This window comes from Canis lupus, chromosome 4 (assembly GCF_011100685.1).
Source record: "Canis lupus familiaris isolate Mischka breed German Shepherd chromosome 4, alternate assembly UU_Cfam_GSD_1.0, whole genome shotgun sequence".
Classification (NCBI taxonomy): domain Eukaryota; kingdom Metazoa; phylum Chordata; class Mammalia; order Carnivora; family Canidae; genus Canis; species Canis lupus.
The window spans coordinates 58,601,697-58,627,760 of record NC_049225.1 but is presented as its reverse complement, the minus strand read 5'-3'; the positions used below and the strand labels follow the sequence as shown (position 1 = coordinate 58,627,760).

Here is a 26,064-nt window from a genome sequence, read left to right as displayed (position 1 = left end):
TAGCATTCCCATCCATCCCACTTCCCGTACCTGTGTCCTGGTTGATGCTAAAGGCTGCAAGACTGGTGCCAGCCCTTAGGAAGTATTGGAGCTCTCCATCCAAGCCACTGTCATCATCGTGGGCAGCCACCACCATCACCTGGGTGCCTGAGGGACTGTTTTCCTGCACTTGGCCCTGGTGCACAAAGGAAGCAAAGCGGGGAGGGTGGAGATTCTCATTCACATCCAGGACTATCACTTCCACGTGGCAGAGGGTCCTGCGGGCCAGAGGCCTCCCACTGTCACTGGCCCACAGGCTCAGATTGTATCCAGCCCGCCTCTCAAAATCCAGTTCTCTCTCTAGACTGAGTGCACCAGTCATCAAGTCCACGTGGAAGGTCCCATGGGCATCATCCAATAGGACAAAACGCACTTCTCCCGCAGGCCCAATGTCAGGATCAGAGGCATCCAGAAATGTTAGAATAGTTCCTGGGGGCAGATCCTCTGGGACTTTCAGGCTGCTAAGTTCTGTGATGCATTGAGGAGAGTTGTCATTGGCATCTTCCAATGTGATTATAAGGTCAGTGACAGAGAAGAGCTGGTGGCCCTTCCTGGGCTGATCCCTGGCTTCCACCTTGAGTATATATTGTGGTTCTGATTCCCGGTCCAGGTGTCCTGTGACAACCAGTTCCCCAGTGAGGGGATGGAGGGAGAACTTCTCTGTGGGGCTTAACAGAGTGTAGCGGACCCTCCCATTGTCATCTGAGTCAGCATCTTTTGCTTTCAACTCTGCAATTGTGGTTCCAACTTCTGTGTCCTCTGAGATGGTTATCTGGTACCCCCCAGGAGGAAATCTTGGTGCATTATCATTCCAGTCTTTCACATTCACCGTCAGCAGCTTCCAGGAGGACTTCTGGGGAGTTCCCAGGTCATACACTGTTACATTGAGGATGTAGAAACTGGTCACTTCATAGTCCAAAGGGGCAGCCACAGTAAGCATCCCTGTCTCCAGCTCAATGTCAAAGCAGCCCTCGTCATTGCCATCTGCAATTACATAGACAAGTTTGCCATTAAAGCCAGTATCAGGGTCAGTGGCTGCCAGGCGGGCCAGGGAGGTATTGACAGGAACACGCTCAAGGATATCGATGGACTGTGGGAAGTGGTCTTCAAACTGGGGAGTATGATGATTGATTTGATATGCACTTAAGGAAATGAAGTCCTCATCATTGGTGTCCTGGTTCTGAAACCCAACAGAATGGAGAATGGTCTTTGTGAAATGTGTCAATACTCCTGTTTTATCACATGTTATAGGAACCTCAAAACGAGGGTCTTTTACTACAGTAATATTCAAAGTTGTGGGTGAGGCATAGTATTTCCCATCTGAGGCTGTAATTTTCAGGGAATAGGTGATGGGTTGACCAGCAGTATGATTCATAAAAGAGCGTTTGAGGGATATCACTCCAGAGAAATGATTTAAATCAAAATACTCTAGTTCATTGCCTGACACAAACTCATATTTTAGGTTCTGAAGCTCATCCACATCTATAGCTGACACCGTCATTACAGATTTTCCTACTGGCCAGTCTTCACGGATAGACCCAGTGCAGTTGACTTGCTCAAACATAGGCTTGTTGTCATTCAAGTTCTTGAGCCTAAGAGATATAGACACTTCTTTTTCCTGGCGAAATGGGGATCCCCAATCTGACGCCCGTACCCGGAAGGTATAAATTCTTCTCATGAGCTCATAGTCCATGGGTTTGGAGGTGGAGATGATCCCCAGGTAAGGGTCAATTGAAAAGGGCACAGCTTTTGGACGAGTGATGGAATAAGTGACATATCCATTCTCTCCATGATCCTGGTCTGTGGCAGTAACTGTCAAAATGCTGGTGCCTGGAGGGATGTTCTCATCAAAGGTACCGTCATAGGAGGACCTGTTAAAGATGGGGGCATGGTTGTTACAGTCCACAATATCAATAACCACGGTGGTGGAGGCCAGGCCCGGTGAGGTTCTGATGTGTAGCTGGTAGTGGGCTCGGTCATGGAAGTCCATGAGCTTCGTGGTGGTCATAAGCCCAGTGCGAGCGTTAAGTCTAAACCCCGCACTCTCTGAGGATGGCTTTAGAACATACTGCAGGTTGGGGAAGGCTCGGTTTACTCTCACCATCACCACACGGCTCCCAGGAGGGGAAAACTCACTAAGCTGAACTCTGTAAACAGCTTTCTCAAATTTGAGGGAAGCCAGTTTGGCAGCAGGTAGGTGAAAGCCCCTGATCTGGGAATAAGAAGAAGGCCTACTCCCACGCCTGGCCTGCAGGCTGAGGTTGAACCCATGAAGGTGCTCCAGCCAGTTGATGTCTTTGACGGACACCAAACTGAACTCACTGCTGCGGGCATAAGACTTGATGGCTTTGAAGTACTTTCTAGGGTCTCCACCAACAACTTCCAGTGAGTCTACTTCAGCCCCTGAGCTGTTTGCATCCACCATCACGGTGGCATATGTGGTGCCCTCACTGCTGTCTGGTGAAGCCACCACCACCGAGGTGATGGCTGGTGGCTTCCTGAGGGCAGGCTCTACATGGATGACAAGTGCAGCCAGATTACCAAAGCCGTTGCCCTCTGAGATTTTCCTCATGCGGTCCACAGCCAGCACCTGGAGCTCATACCTCCCTCGCCAGGTGACATTGAGCTTCCCAGCCAAGGTGACCACACCACTGGTGGGATGGATGGCAAACATCTCCGACCTCATGTTAAAGGCATAATAGAACTTGGCATTTGGGCCCAGATCAGCATCTGTGGCAGTCACCTTGCAGATAGGGCTCTTGAGAGGCATGTCCTCAGAGATGGTGACTCGGTATGAAGGTGGGGAGAAGAGGGGTTTCAGGTCATTCTGGTCCAGGATGTGGACCACCACACGGGTCAAAGTTTCTAACTCCAAGGTCTTCTCCGTGGCTTGGATGATGAGGGTGTAGCTGTCTCGTACCTCCCTGTTCAGAAGGGCCGTGTTGCTGCTCTTTGTCCTTATTCTCAGAAAGCAGAAGTTACCCACCACATATTCCTCTGTTTTAAACACATTGGCCACGTCCCCAGAGATAATCCGGTATCTCACTGCCCACTGCGGCTCAGCCAAGTAAATGCCCATTTTCACGGAGCTCTCCACGTAAGTCTTGGGAGCAGAGTTTTCATAGATGGTTGCATTATAGAGAGAGTGTGTGAAGCGCCAGGCGGAGGAGGAGACAATCCCTTCAATCCCTTCTTGGGGCTTCTCACAGGTTGTACAATGGAGCAAGAAAATGACAAAGCCCAGGAAGGCAATAACCATGATGGATAAGCTCCCGAAGCCCTAGGCAAAAAAAAAAAAAAAAGGAAGGGTGTAAGTTAGGAAAGAAATAGCTCCTATTGTGGTTCTTAGCTGGGGTGATTTTGCCCCTCTGGGGACCCTTGCCAAAGTCTGAAGATATTTTCAGCTATCCTGGTTTGGGGGGGAGGGGTACTACTGGCATCTAGTGACTGGAGAGAGGCCGGGGTACTGCTAAACATCCTGCATCGCACAAGACAGCCCCCCAACAACAAAAAATGACCCAGCCCCAAATGTCAATAGTGTTGAGGCTGAGAAACCCTGTATTTGAAGACGAGACAGACTAGTTTAAATGCTTTCTCAGGGGTACCTGGCACATACAACACAACCCTGACCACTTGACTCCTTTTCCTAAAAAATCATCACGGCTCCCCCATGGTGTTGAAGTAGTTTCACCCAGGTCCCAAGCTTAACAACCTGGCTCTAAGTACTTCCTCTAAGACTGCTCCATGAAGGCTGAGGGCCAGCCAAGTGGAGCTGTGTTTGCACATGCAGGGACTACAGAAAAGCCAAGCGACCAAGACCATAAGCCTGGCATCAGACTACTTGGCCATCAGCTGTAGCTCCAGCACCTGCTAGTTGGGTGATTTTCTGGGCAGGTTATTTAACCTGTGTAAGCCTCAACTTCCTCTTCTATGGAATGGGGATAAGGATATTATCTACTTCCTTGGATGGTTGTGAAAATGAAGTGAAATAACAAAGGTAAATAATGCAGCAGGGTGCCTGGGACATAGAAGTTTTAACTCAACCCTAACCCTAAGAACACCAATAAAAAATAAATTTATTATTTTAAAAAAAGAAGTTTTAACTCGATCTTGGCTATTATTACTAATAGGAAACTCAGTTTCGTAAAGGGAAGGGACCCATCGAGGGCCTTACAGCTAGATAGCATCAAAGCAAGAATTAGACCTGGGGCTCCTTGCATCATAGGCCAGGGCTAGCTTCCCCTATCCCAGGCTTATCTGCACTCATCCCACTGCAAGCCCCTTTGGATAGGGCCTAATTCTGACTCATCCTGTAACTTCGAATCTCCTGGAATGTCAGAGCTACAATGGATCTTTGAGACATGGAGTTCTGACCCCACTCCTCAAGCATAGATGGAGAAATAGAGCCCCAGAGGGGTGATGAGTCTTGCCCCATTCCACATAGTGGGTGGCCAGGAAATAACTAGTCTCTGGGAATTGTTGAACTAACTACAAATGAGTGCTTCACCCCCTAAGACCTGCTGCGGCTCCCATTCCTTCCTGGGTCATTTCCCACATGGCTCATCCCTGAACTCCAACCTGGGTTAAAAGTCCAGCCAGACTCATCAGGGAGAAGGTAGAAGGGGAGTAAGGGAGGGCAGAGTTTGGTTGCCAAACTAAGCCTTCCAGAAGCAGAATGTGAGGCTGCATACACCAGGCTAGTGCCTGGCCTGCCCGTGAGAGTCTTGACTCCAAGGAGCTTCATGGCTGCCAGCCAGATGTGCGGAGCATTCCTGGATGAAACAGGCAAGACTTGTTTTTCCAGTTGCCTTGCTCTTCAAAGGCAAAAAAGAGTTAAACTCCTGGGGCAAGAGGGAAAAAGAGAGGCTTGCTTTCCAGAGTCCTGAGGGAGCTAAATGCAGCTTCTTTAAGACCTGGTAGGGAGCATCCCAACATGGGAGGCAGGATGGAGGCAGGAATGGAAAAGTCTGCCTATCTTGGGATCTGCAAGCCTGTGACAGAAAAGAATTTGAATATGCCCCATCCTTCCAGCCTCCCCACTATCCTTCTCTTGAAATCCTATTGGTGGCACCCCAGGCCCAGCACCTTAGAGAAGAGGGAGCAGGGATAGAGGCAGATTTTATACTTGGGGTATCTTCTCCCCATCCTTCCTACTCCTCTACTCTTACTCCTTGCTTACCGCTGCGGCCCACAGTGAAGCAGGCCTCAGGCAGAAGCCATGTTCACCCCCATTCCACTCAACCATCCCTGACACAGTCTCCTGTAAGAGGGAGTGGACCCCTGAGTCATGTGGACCCTAACCCTACAGGATGGCATTGCTTTGGAAGTTGAAGCCCCAAGGAAAAACGAGTTCTTACCCCAGTCCCAAATCTTCTCACTAGGCAGCCCAGGGAGCCTAGCATTCATGCAGCCTCCCTGCTCAGCCTGCCCTGCTTTGCGGAAAGCTTTCTGTTCACCAGGTCAGCACCCGTGTAGGGCAGGCCCCAACAAGACACAGCACTCAGCAGCTGCACAGGCATCTTGTAGAGATGAGCTTAGGGAAGGGACCAGGGGCAGGATCTCCCTAGAAGGGGATAAGATGCAAAGAGGATGCACCCTTGAATGAGGGTTTGGTGACCAGAGTTGTTTTCAAGCTGTAGGACCCACAGACCAGCCTGTGTCTGGACATTTGTTTCCTGGCACTATGCCTGGGCAAGTGAATAGGTTTGCAAGGTGCAGAGGCATGGTGGGCTCCCTGGGCTGTCCTCCCAGCCCACAGCACCTAGGACCACTATTTTGAAACATCTTGTGAAATCATAAACCAATTCAAATTACTGCTTAAAATTTTCCAGTGGCTTTCATAGCATTCAGATTAAAATCTAAACCCCTTACCAAGGCCTACAAGACCCCATTCTATGTGGGCCCTGCCTGCTTCTCCAATGTTACCTCCCAGCACTCTCCCCATTGTTCACTAAGCTGCAGCCACACGGGCCTCCTTTCTCTTCCACAAACATGCCAAACTAGAGTCTGCCTCAGGGCCTTTGCACTTGCTGTTTCCCTTTACTTAAGATTTTCACAACGCACAAAAAAAAAAAAAAAAAAAAAAGATTTTCACAATGCTAACTCCTTGTTATCCCTCTTTCTGGCCCAGCTCAAATGTCATATCCTAACCCCCAATTTGATGTAGCCTCCTTCCTAGCACCCTTCTTTATCATACCGCACCGTTTTTGTCATGACTCTTAGCCCCACTCAGTTATGTTCTTTCTAATTTGTTTAGTAACTGTCTTCTATGCTAGACACTGGGCTCCATGAAGATAGGAGCTTTGTGTATCTTATTCATGCATAAATTCCCAGTGCTTGGCACATAACCTATTCAACAGTTGAAAAATGGAAGGATCTGGACTTAGGAAAAGCAATGAGAGAATGAAAACTGAAAGAACCTTTGGTGATTATCCCTTCCTTTCTGAAGCTGGAAAATGAAGTCCCCCCAAAAGAAAGGGACTTGCCCAAAATCTCAGGGTAAGAACCAGAGCCAGGTTCTTTCCTCCTGACCCTACTGCCAGAAGGAGAAGCCACAATTACTTGTAAATCCGACCACTTGGGTTTAAGTCCAAAGTCGCCGCTTGCTAACTATATCGCCTTGGGTAAGCTAACCTCCTCAGACCTCTGTTTTCTCATCTGTAAGATGGGGCTATGAAGAGTCCTGTTTTCCTGGGATTTTATACAGACTAAAGATCATGCCCATTCATGTAGTTAGCACAGCTCTTGGCCAATAGAAAAGCACTCAATAAATATTAGTTATGATTAGTTTTTAAAGCCAAAACAGAATCAAAGCCTGAGGTCAGGGTGAGGGTGGGGTCCACTGACTCCTCTGGAGAAGGTCCAGGCTGTGCCCCAGCAGAGCAGGAAGCCGCTGGTCTCTGGTCGAGTCTAAGCTTGCTGGCCCAGCCACAGGCTGTTCTGGTAAGCTGCGAGCAGGCGCTTGTCTGGGGTGGGGCCTCCCGTTCTTGGCTCCCCAGACTTAGAAGAAAATCTGCATGTGGGTGAATGTGCACATTTGCAGGAGAGCACGCATACATACTTAGGTGTCTATTTTTGAAAAGTTGTATGGGTACTTTAATTGTGTGTGCCTGCTGGACAGAATGAGTATGATATGAGCACATAAGTTTGTAGCTATGGGGCTTGTGTGTGCACAAGCGTAAGCAAGTGCAGGGTGAGGGTTCATGAATAGACGCTTCTAGGCTATAAGTCTGAATTAAATCTGCCTCCTTGGAACTCCCAGACCCTCTCATTGATGGGGAAAACAGCCGAAAGTGGTTCACAACACTCAGTGTCTGGCTATGTGACCTTGGGCAAGTGGCTTACCTTCTCTGATTTTCATTTCTCTACTTCATAGTACCATTTTGAGAACAAAATCAGTTAATATACATAAATGCTTAATATAGTATGTGACACAGTTTTCAACAAATATTATCAACTACTATTACTTTTAGCAGCCAGCTCACACTCTTGACTGCTGAGTTTGTAGGTAATGAAAACTCTCAGATGTATTATCACATCACCCCCAATCTGTTCTTCACAGGCTGATTTTCTCCAACTAAATGCTCTAGGGCTTTAATGAGACCATGATACACTTTAGCCAGTGTTTCAGCTCACCACTATGGCTTCTCAGAATCTCGATTCTAACATTCAGAAACTTGGTGGTTGTGGCACCCATGTCTTTATCCAAGTCACTGATAAAAAGTCTAAGCACAAATGGGAGGAGCAGTGCTATGAGATCTTTCCTCATTCTTGTGGTTAGTGACCTCAAGTGCAATTCTGGAATGAGTCACCTCAGAATACAGAGCTCCCCATCTCTGGGGAGTCTAAGCAGAGGCTGGGTGGCAACCTGAGAAGGATATGGTACTCTAGAGGGATATTTGCCCTTGGGGGAGACGAATAAAGCTCTAAAGTCCCTTCCAACTCACACAGGTATTCTTTGGCCTCTGCAGGCCTATGATCTCTACTAGACCCTGAAAGAGTCCTCAAAAGCAGCGAATGGATTTCCTCTGGCTGTGGATCAGGCTTGCATGCTCATTGATGCTTGCTCAGGGTTCCTTGTAGCAAGCTAATCTGGCCCTTGGGAGACCTGGATCTAAAGTCATTTGTTCCCTGTGTGGCCTTGGTCAAATCAGCCACAAAACCCTTGTGAACCTCTTTCTTCCTCTGTAAATGACGTGCGATATGTTGGGTGAAGGGACTGGAATGGGTTCATGATTTCAAACCCCTCTATTGCTTTCAAGGGCAGGATCTCTCTCTTTTTTTTTTTTTTCCTAATGAAATTATAAATAGAGAAAAGCAGAGCTGCACTATTAGGAGCAGGGGTGCAAGGCAAGGGCCCTGCCCACAGGCTTGTCCCTCACCCCACTGGGAAGCACAGATTTTAAAAACTGGGTAGATGGCCTCTAGGAACCCCTGCAGATCTGACAGGCTGGGGCTCTGCTCTTCTAATGTCCTGTGCCCTGTTATAAAAAAGTCCTAAGACACACAATTGGATGCGCTATGATTCTAATGTACTATGATCTATATCTGTAATGGTCCACATGCAATGACTTTAGTTCTAACTAATGCTGTCCCTTCAATGGGGAACCAGATGTACTCAGATTAATTCAAAGCCAAATCAAACTCCCACCAAAGAAGCTTTTACCAGATTTCTTCAAACTGTCAAGCTTTGTTTCTGACAATGAAATTCCTGCCTGTCACTCCCAGAAGTACCCAGGTACAGACCAGTGATGACATTCTCCCCCATGGCACAACACCTTCCCTTTCTGTAGGCATGTCCAGATATTATGTAGTAGCCTACATAATACTCCAAGGAAGCACATCTGCCCTTTTACTCCCACCTCTCAGATAAGAGACGTGAGATTTGCACAGCATACCCAAGGCCACCCAGAAAGATGGTGGCTGAACTGAAAACACACAGCCAGACTTCCCAAACCCAAATGTTCTGGATTTCCTAGGCTGTAGGAAAATGCAATGAGATAAGATATTGTTTAAAGTTTGGAGATACTTTCATGAAAGAAAAAGTCCCTGGATTCATTTTTCTGGATAGGAGAATGTCCAATCCACTTAACCATGGATTTGAGTGCCCTTGGTAAGTATTTTCTGATCCCACTCCCCTCCCCTCCATGGTGTCTGCCTCTGGCATCAGTGTTGGGGCTGGCTCTCATGCCTCTCAAGAAAAAAATCCTAAGTATATTCTCTTTGTGACAATAGCTTAAAGGTGAGAAGGAGCAGGAGGGATTGTGCCTTTGAACCAGAATTAAAATCATCAGTGAAAGAATATTGACATTCCAGGTGCCTGCTAGTCCCAAAGTCTTTAGCTACGAAGTTGTTTTTTCTCCTAGTAGTAGGGAGCCCCTGAAGATTTTTGAGAAGTTGCAGGACTGGAAAAGAAGTACATGCTGAGAAGAGTAATCTGATATCAAATTAAAAGGGAGATCTTTCCATTCAAGACTCCCACTCTGGTGTGGACTAGGCTTGAAGAGCAGCTCTACTGGATTAAGCCAACTGGAATTCCCTGTGGGGAGAGAGGCTTGATTTACTTTTCAGAAACTTGGATGAACCCTGAGTCATTTGTTAGTATGTAGACAGCCCCTGCCAGGTTCTGCTGTAACAAAACAAGTCCAAGAACTGGACACAAGCAGGAAAGGAGCCAGTGGCTTGAGCCCTTGATGGGTCGTGTGACGTTGGGAAGGCCACAGAACCTCTTCCGAGCCTCACTTTATCTGTAAACTGCAGATAATAATAGCTACTCCTACCTACTTCCCAGGGCTGCAGGGGAGACAGATAATATGGTAGGTGAATGTGCAGGGAGGAAAAGACACAGAGGAACACCTTATTACATGGCTTGGTAAAAGGCAGCCCGAACTGCCAGCCTACTGAGAGGCTCTCAGGGGAGCTGTCAAAGGCCAGGTCTGCCCACACCTGAAATTAGAAGGCAGAGATGACTAACAAAGGAAGTCCTCACCTAGGACATGGGTGAAAAGGAGCTGGGCCTGGGGGGCCCCTTCTTTATTACTGATGACAAAAAGTATAGTGTCATATCTGTATATAATCTGTAAGTTAAAAAATCTGCATGCATTATCTCACCTGGTTTTGAGGGAGAAGTGCAGCACTGAGTAGAATTAATAATAGTCAGGAAAGTGGGCTCTGGAGTCAGATAGACCTAGTTTCAAGTCCCAGCTCTACCATTCACCAGCCGTGTGCCCTTGGGCCGTTATGTCACCTCTCTAGTCCCAGTAAAAGGGATATGGTATAAGTACCATCTCACAGATTGTTGAGAAGACTGAATGAGTCAATGCATGACAAATAGCCAAGCACTAGAATGCATTCAGTCCAAGTTAATTATTGTATCAACATCACCATTATTATGACACTTATTATGATCCTCATTTTGTAAATGAGAAACTGAGGCTTGGATAATTTGAAGGCTCTGCCCAGATTCATCCATCTAATAGGTGGTGGATTCAAGTGCCAGCCAAGAATTGGAATCCATATTCCAAGAAGAGAGGGCTGGTGTAGCTGGAGCCAGTTATTTAGAACAACATTTTCCAAAAGAACTTTCTACCATAATGGGGATGTCCTGTATGGGAGCCACTAGCCACGTGTGGCTGTCAAGCACTCAAAATGTGGCTGGTACAACAGAGGAACTGAGTTTGTACTTTTATTTAATTTAAATTTAAATAGCCTCATGTGATTACTAGCTACTGAATTGGCCAGCTCAGCTCTAGAGAGCATGGCATGGGAACCAAGAACCAAGGATGCTTAGGATTCAAAGGAGGATGCAAGATCCACCTATCTGGTAGACATGGTGGGCACATCTGAAGGCCCATCGTACTTCCAGAGACCCATGAAAATATTTTAATTTCTATTAAATTCAGAAGAAAGAAAACAGTCTTTTAGGTTGAAGAAAATGTTTTCATATATAAAAATATATCTTGGGCAGCCCCGGTGGCGCAGCGGTTTAGCACCGCCTGCAGCCCAGGGCATGATCCTGGAGACCCTGAATTGAGTCCCATGTCGGACTCCCTGCATGGAGCCTGCTTCTCCCCCTGCCTGTGTCTCTGCCTCTCTCTCTCTGTATCTCTATGAATAAATAAATAAAATCTTTAAAATATATATATATATGTATCTTTATATTGACATCGCCATAAAATATAACTTCTAATATTTCTTCATGGATAAAGGGCCAATAATGCCTAGGAACCTTGAAAGTATTAATATGACCCTGGTGAGATGAATATTTGAAGGAAACAGAGGGCTTCCAGGCACCTGAATTTTGGGGACAAAAAGGGACAAAGTGGGGAAGGATGAGAAAATGTTTTGTTATTGGGCCTCCTCTGCCAAAGTCATTCATTCATTTATTCATTCAGCACTTATTTACTGAGCACTGAGGGCATTCTAGAACAGGAAACAAGACAGATGAGGTTCTTACTCTTGTGGTAAGTCTATTCTAATTAGCAGAAAAAAAGATGGTAAATCAGCGTGGTCAGGGGAGCCTTACATGACAGGGTGACATTTGAGCAGGGAGAGGGCCACAAAGACTTCTTGAGAAAGTTCCAGGCAGAAAAAAACAGGCAGTGCAGAGGCTCCACAACAGGAACAAGGAGGTCATGCAGATAGACCAGAGGGAGCAAGCACTCTCCAAAGTCTTGAGAGCGCTTCCCAGACACTGAGGCTCTTTCAGCTACTGTTTATCACCAAGGTCAATTTTCGAATGGAAGAGACACCCATTCACACCCACATCTCTATCTACACTGTGAGGACAGTTTGGCTGTGGGCATTCTAGGTTTGCAGACCTTGACACTTAGTGAGGCCCAGAGGGAGCAAGAGGTCTCTTCCTCTTGGGATTGCCTACGTGGATCCATGCACTTTGTGGTTGGAGCTGAAAACTCCCTAAACCAGAGGCACCCCAAGATCTGCAGGCTTGGAGGAAGAGACAGGAGGGAAGGGGTCCCGCCCCATTTCCTGTGGGGTTCCTGGGCCAGAGTGGTTTGTAAGATGAAAACCAGCTCCAGCTCAACAGGACAGAGAACAATATTTATCAATTAGAAGCTTGAGAGACAAGCAGGGCAACAGAGCATCTCCTCCAGGTTCTACATTTGTGCCCTGGGACAGATTGGGACACAAGTGTGAACTCAACCTTGTAGGAAGGCCCATGGGAAATCTCAATTTTCTCCTCCTGACTGGAAAGGCGACAGGAGGTCCCTGTACAGGAGGAGGGATAAGGAGAGGGGAGAAGAGCTTTCCTGAAGGTCTGGGTTTGGGGTGGCTCTCTGGGAGGGAGGAAGTTTGTATTCTGAAGTCATGGGGGATAGACTCCCCCAGAGGAATGAAAAGCTTCTTTTTTTAAATTTAAATTCAGTTTGCCAACATATAGTATATACTAAGTTTCAGATGTAGTGTTCAATAATTTATCACTTGTATATAACAGCCAGCGCACATCACATTATATGCCCTCCTTAAAACCTATCACCAAATTACCCCACCCCACCCCCACCTCCCTTCCAGCACCCTCCGTTTGTTTCCTAGAGCATCTTTCAGTGAGTAGCACAAATTGCAGAGGCCGGAATGTCCCTGCTACATAGCCTTGTCTAGTGGGGTGCTTCCTGTCTGTGCCTGTTGTCACTCTGAATCCAGTGGAATCCTTTGCAAAAGGGTGAGTTTTCAGACATGTAGACACCAAGTTCCACACTGCGTGACCTTGAATAACTAACATGAGTTCTGTGCCTCTGTTTTTCCTCATCTTTAAGAGGGATATAGTAAGTAAACTCACCTCAGGCAGTTGTTCAGAAAGTTTGATTTGATGGTTCATATTAAATACTTAACATGGTGCACAGCACTCAGCCATCACGAAATAAATGCTAACTGGTGTGATTTTTACTGTTGTGATTTTTAAACTATAATCATTATCATAGGTGAATTAAACAGAGCTGGCGCTGTGGTAGATGCAAGTTGGGGGTACAGAGCCTTAACTCCCATTTGTTGCCACCTCCACCTTCTGAGGCATCTCTGTGACATTCCCAGGCTCCATGAGGGCACAGTTGGAAGACTACTAGAAGTCTAATCTGTTTAGAAAGATGGGAAGACTATGCCCAGACAAGGGAAGGCATCGTATTAAGTCATGTACGACAGTGGTGGCGCAACTAGAACCAGAACCCAGTCTCCCTGTCCTGGGCTCTTTGCACTGACCAAGCAGCTGCCCCCAGCCTGGCCTTTCTCCCCACCTGGAGGCTCCTTGGAACCCACAAGGCCATCCTTAAGGTCACCAGCCAGGAGGAGACTGCAGGGGGTAGGAGCTAGGCCTCAAGGTCAGACCTGGCCTTCATCCTGCCTCTGCTTGTATCTCGGGACATGGCTTTGTCTCTCCCCGGCTCAGTTTCTCCATTTGTGACATGGAGATATCAGTTCTTACCTCATGGTAAGTCCCATGGAGTTCTTACCTCATGGAGGATTTAATGAGCTTCTGCATGGAAAATATTTAGCACAGTGCCAGGTACACAGGAAATAGCTAATGTTATTACTATTATTAGTCATTACTATTGTAAAAATACAGTAATGTTACTACAATTATACTAGGTGTTAAAAAGAAAGTACATGGGGAAAAAAGGGAACCATGTATGTGTACTGATCCCTGCCTATGTCCCAGGAGCTCCTTCCCAAAGCACCCTTCTATATATACACACACACGTGTGTGCGCACACGCACCATGGGTCTTCGTGACATCCCTTCTTTCCTTGCAATGATCTGTAGCAAAGCTCAAGCAGGCAGGTTGAATGACATCAAAATAATAAGAATAATATGTATTCCAGGGTGCCACTGGCTCAGTCGGTTAAGCATCCAACTTGTTGGTTTCGACTCAGGTCATGATCTCAGGATCATGAGATCAAGCCTTACTTCAGGCACTGGGCTGGGTATGGAGCCTGCTTAAGATTCTCTCTCTCTCTCTCTCTCTCTCTCTCTCTGCCTCTGCACCTCCCCCCACTCATGCACATACACACACACACACACATACACACTCTCTCTCTCTCTCCCTCTCTCTCAAAAAAAAGAAGAATTTCTATTCCATATTTTCTTTTCCTGTCACCCTTTCCCCTGTAGTGGGTGCAGAGAGCTAATCAATGTAACGTCATTCAGAGGCTGAGGGAGGGAGTCGGGTGGATGTGAGGTGCCAGTGAAAACAGAAGGTAGAGAATGTCGTGGGTGCACCCCAACAACATGAATTTCCTGATCTTTTTCATTCCGACGCTGGCATGCCGGGGTGGCCTCTCCACGCCCCATCCTCTGTGATCTGTATAATGAGTCCATTCGGCATAGCTCCCGTCTCTATCCAGGACATGACAAGCTGCCTTCCCAGGAGCTAGCGGGCCCCGGAGCCACCAGTAAAGTGGACCCCGTTCCTCCTAGCTGGCTCTGAGACGCTGCTGGGACGGAAGCTTCTCATTGTTCCTCGTGCATGCCACCATCAGCCACCCAAGGCCACTCCCAGTCAGGTCTCCTCTAACTCAAGCACCCTGGGAGGTGGGGAGGCCACTGTTAGGGCCACAGAACATGATGGCCACCCGCTCAGGCTTGGGCCTAAGGCAGCTGTTTGGAGTGCCGCCTACGTTTATGACCATTGCTGGCCGTATGATGTAGTGTAAACTACTGAACCTGACTGAGTTTCAGTCTCTTCATACATATATCAGAGAAGATAATCATCAGGCTCAGTTAAAACGAAGTGCCTAAAACCATCCTCACATTGCCCCACACAGGAGCCCTCACTTGCAGACACGGTGTTGAAGGTGGGCCCCACTCCTTTGGTGTCAAGGGTCCTCGGTAACCCATCAGAGGGCCAAGCAGGGGGCCCAGTGGGGGCTGAGCAGAACCCCCTCATTTTATGGGACCTCCCGTGTCCATCTGGGAACGGGGCCTGGTCCCTGTCTCCTGCCTTCATGGAGCTGGCCCTCCACTGAGCTGTTGTCCAATGATACCCCCAGGATGGTGACATTTAGGGAATGTGAAATGTGTACGGAGATACAGACATTGTCGCCGCTGACATTTATTGAACATTTACTATGTGGTGAGGCCCTGTAGTAAGCACTTGGCACGCATTGTAGCTTTAAACTCGCTCACAGCAACTCTGTAATTATCCTCATTTTGTAGACCAGGTAAATGAGACTCAGAGAGGTTACCCAACTAACAATGCACACAGCCAGCATGTGGCCACGGCAGGATTAAAATTCGGATCACCGGTGTGTGATGGGATCCCCTGCCTCCCCCTTCCCTGGGGAAGGGTTGGAAATAGCACTCAAGAGGAGAGGGATCGTAGAACCACGGGCCCTCCCAGCCCAGCAAACGCAGATTGTCAGCAAAGGCTCTGTGTCCAGCTTTCCCTCTCAGCCCATTCCCCCTGGCCTGGCCTGGCCTGGCCTGGCCTCGCCATGCTGCCCGTCCGGCCGAGGCCAGACCCCTCTGCGCACAACTGCGACAAAGCAGGTGGCAGGCAGGCCTGGGCAGGCAGGGAGCGGCACTCCAGCAGTGGGATGCCACAGGCAGATCCTCTCTGAAGCCCCTGTCAGTGCCGCGAAGCTGGCTGAACCTGTGGTGGGCTGGTGGCACGAAAGAGTTAGGGGTGATTGTGAGCCTCAAGGTGCATACTAATGAGATGCCAAGCAGCCTCTGCTGGTTGGCTCCAGGCCAAGCCCTGGAGTTCCATACACTCAAGCCCCCTGAGCTCAGTCCATACTGATTTCCTGTTTCCCACAGTAGCTCTGAGCTCCACTCCACCGTGGCACACACAGAGTGGAGCCACTGGGCCCACTGCGTTATCACCAGACAGGGCTGGCCCTTGAATTGAACCAGTGGTTCCCACCATTGGGAATCCCCTAAGAGGGTGCGGGTGGGGGTTAAAACCACTCATTGCAAGCCCCACCCCAGATCTCTGCTAAACAAAATCATTAGGGGTGGGGCTCAGGAATAGATGTTTAACAAGTTCCCAGGGTGATTTTGGTGGGACCGGTGTTTGGGATCTGCTAAGCAAGGGCATCTCTTCCTTTAGGATCCTCTCATGCCTCCTTTCAAAATGGATATCCCATCCGTGACCCTCTCCTAGGCTCCGGTGTAGAGGGGTGGGGAAGGGAGGAGAAGACCGCAGGCTCATAGAAGTGCTTCCCCAAAGTCAGTGCGTTAAAAATCACAGCCTCATCGCAAGCAGTCTGATTTAGTAGGGCTGCAGTGCGCTGAAGCGCACAGTGTCCCCTACAGGTGGTCTGCTGGCCCCTGTGGGGAGAGGGGGGTGGGGTGTAGACACAGCCCCTCAGGTAGGGCAGACCCACAGTTATCTCTGGAGTCATTTAGAAGAGCAGACAGGAAAGGGAAAGTGACAGGTCTGATTCCCGTGTCTGACTTGCACCTGAGAGTCTCTGAATCTGCAGATCGCTCTATGCATCAGCATCTCAGACCCCGGAGGCAATTGTTTATCTTGCTGTGGTCAGGTCTGTCTATCTCCCAGATAGATGCTTAGCCCCGTGAACCATATTCTACTTGCAGTGAATGGAGCTGAACCGGAAAATAAAAAGGGTTCCATGCACGTATGTACATCTCATGACACAGCAGTCCTGCTCTTAGGGGACACAGCAAAAATGTGCACGTGGACTCACCAAAGACTAACAGAGAATGTTCAAAGAGGCACTATTGTAGTAGCCCCACAGTGGAAACACCTAAAATGTCCATCAAGAGCAGAATGAGGATATTCATCCAAGGGAATACTATACAGCAAGGGAAATGAAGTATTGTTCTAGGCAACAGTACAGATGAATCCCACTCACATAGCGTGGAGCAAAAGCAGCCATATGCAAAAGAGTGCATACTGTACTCTTCCGACTATATAAAGTTTAAAAATAGGCAAACTTATCTGTGGATTAGAGTAAGACAAAGTTGTCCTTGCGGGGGGTTAGTAACTGGCAGGGGCACAAAGGAGGTTTCTGTAATGGTGGAAATATTCTGTTTCTTCATCTGGGAGCTGGTTAGTTTCTGGAATGTTCATTGAGCTTATGATTTGTGCATTTCTCCGTGCATATTATACTTCATTAAAAAGTTTTCTGAAAATGCTAATAAAGGACTTCAAAGAACCTTTAATAAAAGGGAAGACACTGAAATAATAAAAGCATTCTGACTACAGCACATTGCATAGGACTTCATTGCTTCTGGGATCTTGGACTCTTCCTGCCCCAGGACCAGGAAGGAGATAGTTCTCAGAAACCAAGAAGCATGGGAGCTGTGCCAGAGCATACCAGGACTGTGGAACACTGAACACTCAGCAGCTCCCTCTCCCCACCCTCACAGAACCGCAAGGGCAAGGCAAGCCCGCTCTCCACTGGGTTCCCAGGCTCAGCTGAGTCCCCATTCACTGGGGTTTACTTCATGCAGCATTTTTTTCTATCCTCAGAGCAGTTTTCTTGTCCACTTTCTAGTTTGATCCCCTCAAAGGCAACCAAAGAGTATTTCCATTTTATAGATAGGGAAGTTGAGACGCAGAGAGGGGAGGGCCGGAAGATTTGGCCAAGTTCATACTGCCAGCAAATGGCCCAATCAGAACTCAAACACAGGTCTTCAGCTACCAAGTCCAACATTCCTTTGGCTATATCACAGATAGGCTCTTCTCAGTAATAGTCATGCTGATTGTAGCTTCATCACTTGCCTGTGGCTGTCAGAGTCTTTCAACAACCCAAGGATGTAGGTACTATCATTTTATCCCCATTTTACAAATGAAAAAAACTGAGAGTCAGGAAGCCCAAGTGCCTGTCCCAGGTCAGTGGCCAATAAGATGGTATGTGGATTGGAAAAATGGCCTCTCCAGAATTGGAGCTCGGAAACATTCGTTTAGTGGTTTCCAAACCCAGCTGGTCCTCACCTGGAGTTCCAATGGAGCTTGTAAAAATACAGATTCCCGGGCCCCACACCCAGATCCCACATTCTAGGGCTGTAGATCAAGATGGGGCTGAGGAATCTGGATTTTTAAAAACAGCCCTAGGCATTTGAGAAGTTCAGCCCTAAGCTAGACTGCCACTGAAATAGGACAGTGAAAACAAAACAACTTAAAGGTAAAGTTTCATTTACAACTTCCAAATTAACACACTGAGCCTCTCTAATAATTAGAGTTCCCCTAACGATGGTACACAACCCATCAAGAAAGTATTTGACAACACCCCAGCTGCCTGGGTAATCACTATGTTTGTGTGTGTGTGAAGGGGCAGGAGGGTGACTGGCCAGGAGCATCAGGAGGGCTCTTGGGGAGCTGGGGGTATCTGCTTTTGCTCCGGTCACAGGTTGGACACTGGTGTGTTCATTTGATTATAACTTATAACTTGATGTTCTTGAATGTTTGCAAGATGGAAAAAAGCACAGTCAGGGACACTGTATAAGGAATCTTTACAGGGTAGAGACATACTAGGGATCTAATAGGGTTCTTCTAATTATATATTTCCAAGAGTTGGAGATTTCTTGGACTTGAATTTTCCAAGATGCTATGATTCTCTCGATTCAATTCCCAAGACTTCAGGAGCCCCCAAATCTGTCATAGTAGCTAATGTTTAGTGAGCTTTTAATATGTGCTGGCTACTATGCTAACAACTTTATATGCATCCACACACAGTTCTGCGAGGTAGATAGCATTACACACCCTGCACCCTCAGAGAGGTGAAGTGATGTGTCCAAGGCCATGGACATAGCTGGAGCACCCTGGCTCCAGAGCTCATGTGCCCAAACCCTGACGCAATGCTCCCCCGCTTCCCAAGGCTAAGCCCCTGGGCATCCAAAATGATGCATTTTGTGCCGTGCGGTCTTGCATTTGCTGAGAGGATCCAGAGGAAAGGGGATGCTGCAGGTACAGACAACAGCTCTGACCTGGGGCGCGTGAGCACACGCACACTAACATTACCCCACAGCTGGCATGTACAGTCCTGCTCAGCTTGCACGGAGGCCAACCGCTTGAGCACTGGAGCCAAACAGGACCTAGAAAATGGAGAATTCTCCACTATGGGCTCCCTGCCCCCAGCAAGGGAATGGACAGGTGCCTCGCAGGGGCCACTCCAGTCTCAGGAATGGGAAAAGACTCAGGACTGAGAGAAGGCAAGGGGGGGGGGGTGCGATTTCTCTCTTCCACAAGCTCCACACTGGGAAATGTTTAAGGCAATTGCCTCTTTCAGGAGGAGATGAATTTTAGGAGAGAGTTTGCTAATCAGTGGAAATATCAGGCATGCACTTGCCCAAGGGGAGACAACAAAATAACCTTGTACTCCAATTCCCTTCCTTAAATTTCTGCTCCTCCCCACAGCCACACACAGTAGCCAAGTCCCCCTTCAACTTAACCTCCCTCAAAACAGTCCTCCAATATTTACAAAATAAAGGCCATGCTCCTACTATGATTTTCTGAAGTCCTATGTTTTATATACAGACATATGAAGATATTTTCAGATGCAAGTATATATCTGGGATTTGCTTCAAAATAATCTGATGAGGGAAGAATTAGTGGAGGAAACACAATTGTTGAAGCTGAGTGATTTTTTATACTCTTCTGCTAACTTTTGTTTATTTCTATAATTTCCCATGAATTAAAAAAATCATATATAAATTACATTGAAAAAAAAAAAAGCCATACGCCTTAGCATGTCACATAAGCCCTTCAATGACCCGGCCCCACCCTACCTTTGAGTGCACATCTCTAACCATTCTCCACCCAGGTGATGGTTTCCTGCACACACCTGCCTTGCCTTGACACATGCTACTTTCTTTTTCTGAAGTGCCTTTCCTGCTATCCATTCCTTATTTAAGCCTTATTCAGAGTTCAAAACTGAAGTTTTGTGACAGCTCCTCCAAGAAAGCTTCCTTCACTGACTCTATGACTAGGCTGAGTATCTCTCCTCTGGGCCCCCATGACAGTCTCAGTGTGCCTCTATTTTATTGCCTACCTCAAGGTATTCATTCATCCATCCATCTATATAGGTCTGCCTCCCCCAACCGTGAATCTCTGGGGACCTGACACATGGAACACACTCATTAGGTGTAGTGAACTGAGTGCCGAGAGGACAGAAGCTGTGGGATGGAGAGGAAGTGGCTTAGCCTTTCTGAGTGTCTCTTATCTTCACATGGAGAACGGCACCAGCAGCAGCCAAGAGGCACTACTGGGCTGGCCTGCAGGGCAGTTATGCAGAGTAGAAGGTCCTTGTGAAATGGTCTAACCTGGTGACAGCCCAGTCAATGAGCACTCCCCTTTACATGTTTAAATCTCATGCTCAGCAATGGCTCCCTGTTGGCTGTACAACGACCCAGGACACCATTACAAACTGGTGACTTGAGGCAAGTAATTCAAAATCTATGGTTCTGGAACACCTGGGTGGTTCAGCGGTTTGGTGCCTGCCTTTGGCCCAGCGCATGATCCTGGAGACCCAGGAGCAAGTCTCGAGTTCCCCATGGGGAGCCTGCTTCTCTCTCTGCCTATGTCTCTGCCTCTCTCTGTGTATCTCATGAATAAATAAATAAAATCTTTTAAAAAATTCTATGTTTCCATCCATTGAATGGGACCAATGATTCTTGGAGACTTCAGGGAACTCCTGAGTTGGCAGTTACAGATACCTGCCAACTCACTGGCAGTGGTGTATAACCCCACGTGTGCATGTGCATGTGGGGGGGGGGTGTTTGTGGGAGTTGGGGGAGAGGTCCAATTTATGAGGTTTATGTCCCCTGTCCCCTGAAGGGCCACTCAGAGTCTAGCCACCAGCCTGGTTGTGTTGTGGGGATGATTGGCCGGCCTCCTAAGTGAATGACCAACCCGACCAGGAAGCAATACTCTTCCCTGAGCCAGGCTCGGCAGAGAGAGGTGGAGGTAAGTGAAAAGGCCTTCCCCACTCACATGCTGAGTGACCTCAGCCAAGTGCTCAGCATTCTCTGTCCAGGCTGCAGCGTCTCCATCTGTCTGATTCGATTATCTCTAAGGATCCTTCGCTCCCCACTCTTATTGATCTGTGACTGGCTAATGCTTAGTCCCTGTAAGTGACAGTGCTCATCTATGAATTAGAAATGAAGATTCATTTGTTCTCTCAGCAGATATGCAATGAGCATCTTTGATTGGCCAGGCGCTGTGCTAGACACAGGACCAGAGCAGTGAGCAACACTTAGTAGGAGAGATAGTACAGAAAAAGACCCTCGAATAATTAGTAACTACAACTGCAATTTTTCTTATGAAGGAAGACTTCAGGGTGCTGTGGGTGGTCTCCACCCAGGGAAAGCAGAAGGAGCCGGTTAGTTGATGACCATCAGTGTACTGAATACGACCCTGTGCGCTACATTTAAATGTCACATCGATCTCTGAGAAAAAGACAATCGTTAGCCCTATTTCTCAAATGAGAAGACGGAGGTTTAGGGAAGTTGAGGCCCAGGTCACACAACTAAAATAATATCCAGGATTTGGAGTTACACTTTTCTTTGTAAGTCTATCTAGAAACCCCCATTATCAATGTAAGCATTAAGACCATCAGCCATATAAATAGTAGCATTGAGATTCTGAGCCAACTCAGCTTGTGTGGGGGACCCAGGAAGTATGGGAAATGCCCAGAGGCTCCGCCCTGTCCAATTCCGAAGGAGCCCAAAAGGCAAGGCGCACCCAGGGAATACAGAAGGTCCCTGATTATACCAACATCATTGCCTGGCTCTCTTTAAGACTTGGCCCTTGCCCCACATTCTGTCCCACCTGGCCTCACCTGGCCAGTAGCAGTGCCAGCACCATCGTCTGTTACGGGGCTGCTGGAAGGAGAACTTCTAGGCCAAGGTGAGTTCATTTGTCCCCAAGGAAGAAAGTGCAGGGAGCAGACCACGGTGGCCCAACTCACAGGGGACCAGCTGGCAGCCCCTCCCTGTGGAAAGGACAGCCACCGCTGACACACAGGGGCTGGAGAATGTCAGAGCCCTTCTTGGTCTGTCTCCTGAGTCCTTAAGGAGACCACTAAGAATCATGGAATCAGAAGGAGTTTCCAGGGAGATCTTGGCTCCCTCTAGCTCCTCTTCCATTTTACAGATGAGAAAACTGAGACCTGGGGAGCTTCTGGCAGAGGAGGGTGTCACTGTTGCACTCTCTCGGGCTAGCCAGTGTCATGGACTCAGCACCTCCCTGCCACGGTGTAAGCTGGGGTCTGTGGAGAACACCAGGGGAAACTTTGCCCCGGGATTCCTCACCTGCAAAATTGACAACCATTCCCTCTTTGCCTTTATCCCACAGGCTTACTGGGGTGAATCAGCTAAGAGTGGATCATAGCCACCTTCATTTTATATGTAGGAAAATAGGCCCAGAGAGGTATGGAACCATCTTAGGCTACACAGCCTGAGAGTTACAGAGACGTGAATCATGAAATTCTCTTTCCATCCCCCCTGCTTCAAAAACTCTCAATTTTCAAATGACCAGGCGTATCAGCCCAGTCCCTGAACTGGGAAGCATCCAGTAAGTATCAACAGTAATAATAACTATTATACTAGTCGTGTTCTGCGTGGAGGGCTCTGTTAATCTGCCCAGGCTCAGCTCCCCATCTGTCAAAGGAGCCCTGAGCCTGCTTCTCTGCCTCCCTCCTCTCTCCTGAGCCGAGGCCGCCAGCCCTAGAGTGTGGCAGGGGCCAGAGACAGCCTTTCTGAGCCCTCCGCAAACCGGGGCATGCTCTGCTGCTCCCCACATTGGGGCATACGACACACCCTCTCTCCAGTGGAAGGCTGAACTCTGGCCTGGTGGCTCTGTTCAGCGTTCCACTCCAGCTCACCTGCCTCCAAAGATATGCATCGGATTCCTGTTTCCCCCAAGACAGGGGAACAGACCTGCTCCCACTCACCCCACCTCAGGGGTGCCTCTCAGACTCACAGCCTTTTACAGCCCTTAGAGATGGTGAGCACCCTCACTTTACAACCAGGAAAGCTGAGGTTCTAATCAGGGTGCCTCAAGAGCCATACAGGAGCCAGGGCTGGCCAGCTTATCAGACTGTCCCGCAAGCCCTCCTTCTCTCCTCCACGCCAGGTGGCTTTTCTGTAATAGGACTCCTTTGCCCCCTGGACATACACCAAGAAGCCAGCACCTCTTGGTTCCCTGGTCCCAGAACCTCCCCCTAAAAGTACGTAGGAAAATGTCCCCACATCCCTCTGAAGGCTCATCCCCAGAAAGCCCATGCGGAGACTCTCATTCTTGCAAGGACACGACTCCAACTTCCCACACGTGCAAATATGACCTTGCTCCTCCATGAGATCAGACTCCTGGCCTTGTCCATTCCTGGGCCCCAATCTCCAGCCCCCAGGCTTGGGCTGGCTACATCTCTGGCTGCAATCAGTGTACCTAGGTGCCCTGGGCCCAGGTGTCCCTGCCCTACCCCCACCATGCCTGCCCCAGTCCAATCCTGATCCCGTCACCCACCCTCCAAGAACCTGGACCGCCCCCACCTGCTCTGGGACAAGGCACAAGAATGGATCCGCTGTGCACCCCCTCCCCCAACCTCCCATCCTCCAGCAGTCCTTACCTATGCCCTTCAGGTAGGGGAGGGTGCCCCAGGCTGGGCTGCTGGGCCGCTGGGCTGGAGCCCTCTCCGCGAGCTCCGGGCTGACAGGCTCCGGAGGGAGGCGCAGAGACTCCGCGCAGGAAAGCCCGCGTGCACTCGCGCTCCGAGGAGGCTGCTGAGAAAGTTGGAGTAGGTGTGTCCCAGCCCAGGAGGAGGAGGAGGAGAATTGAGGCGGATCATCCCCTCCTGCCAGCTCTCGGTCTCACGGAGAGGGAGGGAGGGAGGGGAGCCAACTGGTTTGTGGCCCAGAACTCACAGTGGGGAATCGAGTCATGGAAAATGATGGCTGGAAAGTTGCTGAGAAACCAGGCCCATCTCCACCTCCCTCCTGGGCTTTCCAGAGGGATAAACTGAGGCCCCAGGCAGGTAGTCCTTGGTGGAGGACACACAGAGACCATGAGCCATCTAAAGAAGGACCTGGGTGGCTAAGCTCTGGGCTGGTGCTCCCTGAACATTCCTCCCTGACGCTGCAGATCTAGGACACCCCCCACCGCCACCCCCACCCCCACCCACCCAGGTCTGTTCCAAAACCCTGGCGCTGCTGCCTCCCAGCTCAGTAACCCTGGGTGAGATACTAGTCTGAGCCTCAATTTCCTTTTTTCTTTTTTTTTTTTTACAGATGAGGATAATAATAACTCTTATCTTATGAGGATTAAATGAAATAAAGGTTAAAAGGAAGTCACTTAGCAGAGAAAGTCTCCCGTGAAAGGTCATTCTTCTCATTGTGACTCGCTGTGACTTTCTCTACAAGTGGCTTAACCTCTCCAAGCTCTGGCTGCCCCATCTGTGAAATGGGAATAGGAATCTTGGCTTCATAAGATTGTGCAGATCCACGGGACAGATACTGTGTGTAAAGTGCCAAGCACAGCACCTGCCTCTCACTGGGAAGCAAGATATCTGAGTTTTGGTACAATTTATGGGGTACCTCTCTGCTCTGGCTCCCCAAATGACTCTAATATGCTCCCTGCGTCGAGAACCAGTGTTTTAAGGGAAGGGAAAAAAAGTCAGACAGGGATTAGCTTTTCAGTTATAGAATGCATTCCTTTGCTTGTTTTGTGTGAGGCCCAGTACCTACACTTTTCCAGGGACTGTACCTGGTGCTGGGGAAAGAAGGGTAAATGAAGCCGTTCCTGCCCCACCCTCCCAGCGGAAAATGGTTCTGCAACCATCCTATCCAATCCCCTCCCTGCTACCCAGGACTCGCAGCCCCTCTGCAGCTTCCCTGACCAGTGAGTCTTCGCTTGCATACCTCTAATTATCGGGAACTCATTACCTCTCCCACCAATCAGTTCTGACTGTTGGCATCTTTATCTGATGTTCAGCTGAGCCCCAACCCTTGAACCTGGTTAATAAACAAAAATTTTGCATTTCTTTATTATTACCATTATTATAAGCTACGTGACCCAAGGCAGATGACTCAAATTTGCTAAGTCTCTGTTTCCTCAATTGTTAAATGAGCTGATGACTCCTGGGGCTGCTCAGAACAGATGTCTTTTCTCTGCCATGTGACAAAAGCTGAGGCCTGGTTCTATGGCTAGGACACGGTTCTCTAAGAGTCCAGGCTGGACCCTAAGGGCAACTGGAGGCATTAAGGTTCTGGTCTTGATGCTTATAAAGGAGTAATGAGGCTCTTGGCTATTTCCCAGCTCTTGGCAACTATTCATTCATGGACCTGCTGCAGCCACTGTGGGCGGCACGCTTGGGAATCTGTCACCAGCGTAGGGGATGACCAGGTGCCAGGCAGGCTGCTGTGGTATGTTGCCCAAGACACCCAGAGGAGCTCCCCAGCTGGGGGGAGAATCTCCCAGGCCTCTCTCCTACAAGCTGCCTCAGCCCTGATTGAGAGGCCTAGGGCTGGATATGCAGCATGAGGGGAGCGCCAGTGGGAAGGCTGACCTGGACAATTATCCACTTGACTGGTTACCACCCAAGTCTCCGAGTCCGGGCTGATTAGGCATTAACCCAAGGGAAGGTGGCTGAGTGGCCCCCAAGAGGTCTTTGACTAGTCATGTGCAGAGTGGCAGGCAGCTGTCTCCCCTCTGGTCCCTACCTGGGCCAAGGCTGGCCTCCAGCCTGTCCAGTGCAGGGATAGCCTACAGCCTAGGGAGGGAAGGAAGGGATGACTTCCCCAGTCACTACTGACCCAGACCCTCGTCCTTCTTCCTTTTTGGCCCCAGGACCTGTCTGGGGCACCTGCTGGCCTCCAGTGCCCCATGCACCAGGGAAATTGGACTCCACAGTGTCCCCCAAGCATACTTGGACACTTCTCATTCCTGAGCTCCACTCACAGCTTCCTGGACATCTAAGATCATCCCTATCCATCTTGGTACAGCCCGCATAGGCCACCTCCCCTCTGTGAGCTCCCCCGACCACACTCCTGACCTGAGTGAGAAGTAATAATATAACAATAATAGCTAATCTTAATGTCAGGCACTCAACT

The 26,064-nt window shown here is 48.8% G+C and overlaps 1 protein-coding gene across 1 annotated transcript in view; it reads right to left on the bottom strand.

The window, feature by feature from the left end:
• The window catches only part of FAT2 (FAT atypical cadherin 2), an 80,646-nt gene extending 56,900 nt beyond the window's left edge, over positions 1 to 23,746 (bottom strand). The window contains exons 1-2 of the mRNA XM_038534974.1: positions 23,586 to 23,746; positions 31 to 3,319 (exon numbers count right to left, since the gene is read on the bottom strand). Coding sequence (XP_038390902.1) covers positions 31 to 3,298 — 3,268 coding nt within the window. The 5' untranslated portion in view covers positions 3,299 to 3,319; positions 23,586 to 23,746. The remainder of the gene's footprint in view (positions 1 to 30; positions 3,320 to 23,585) is intronic.
• Positions 23,747 to 26,064: the final 2,318 nt, after the last annotated feature.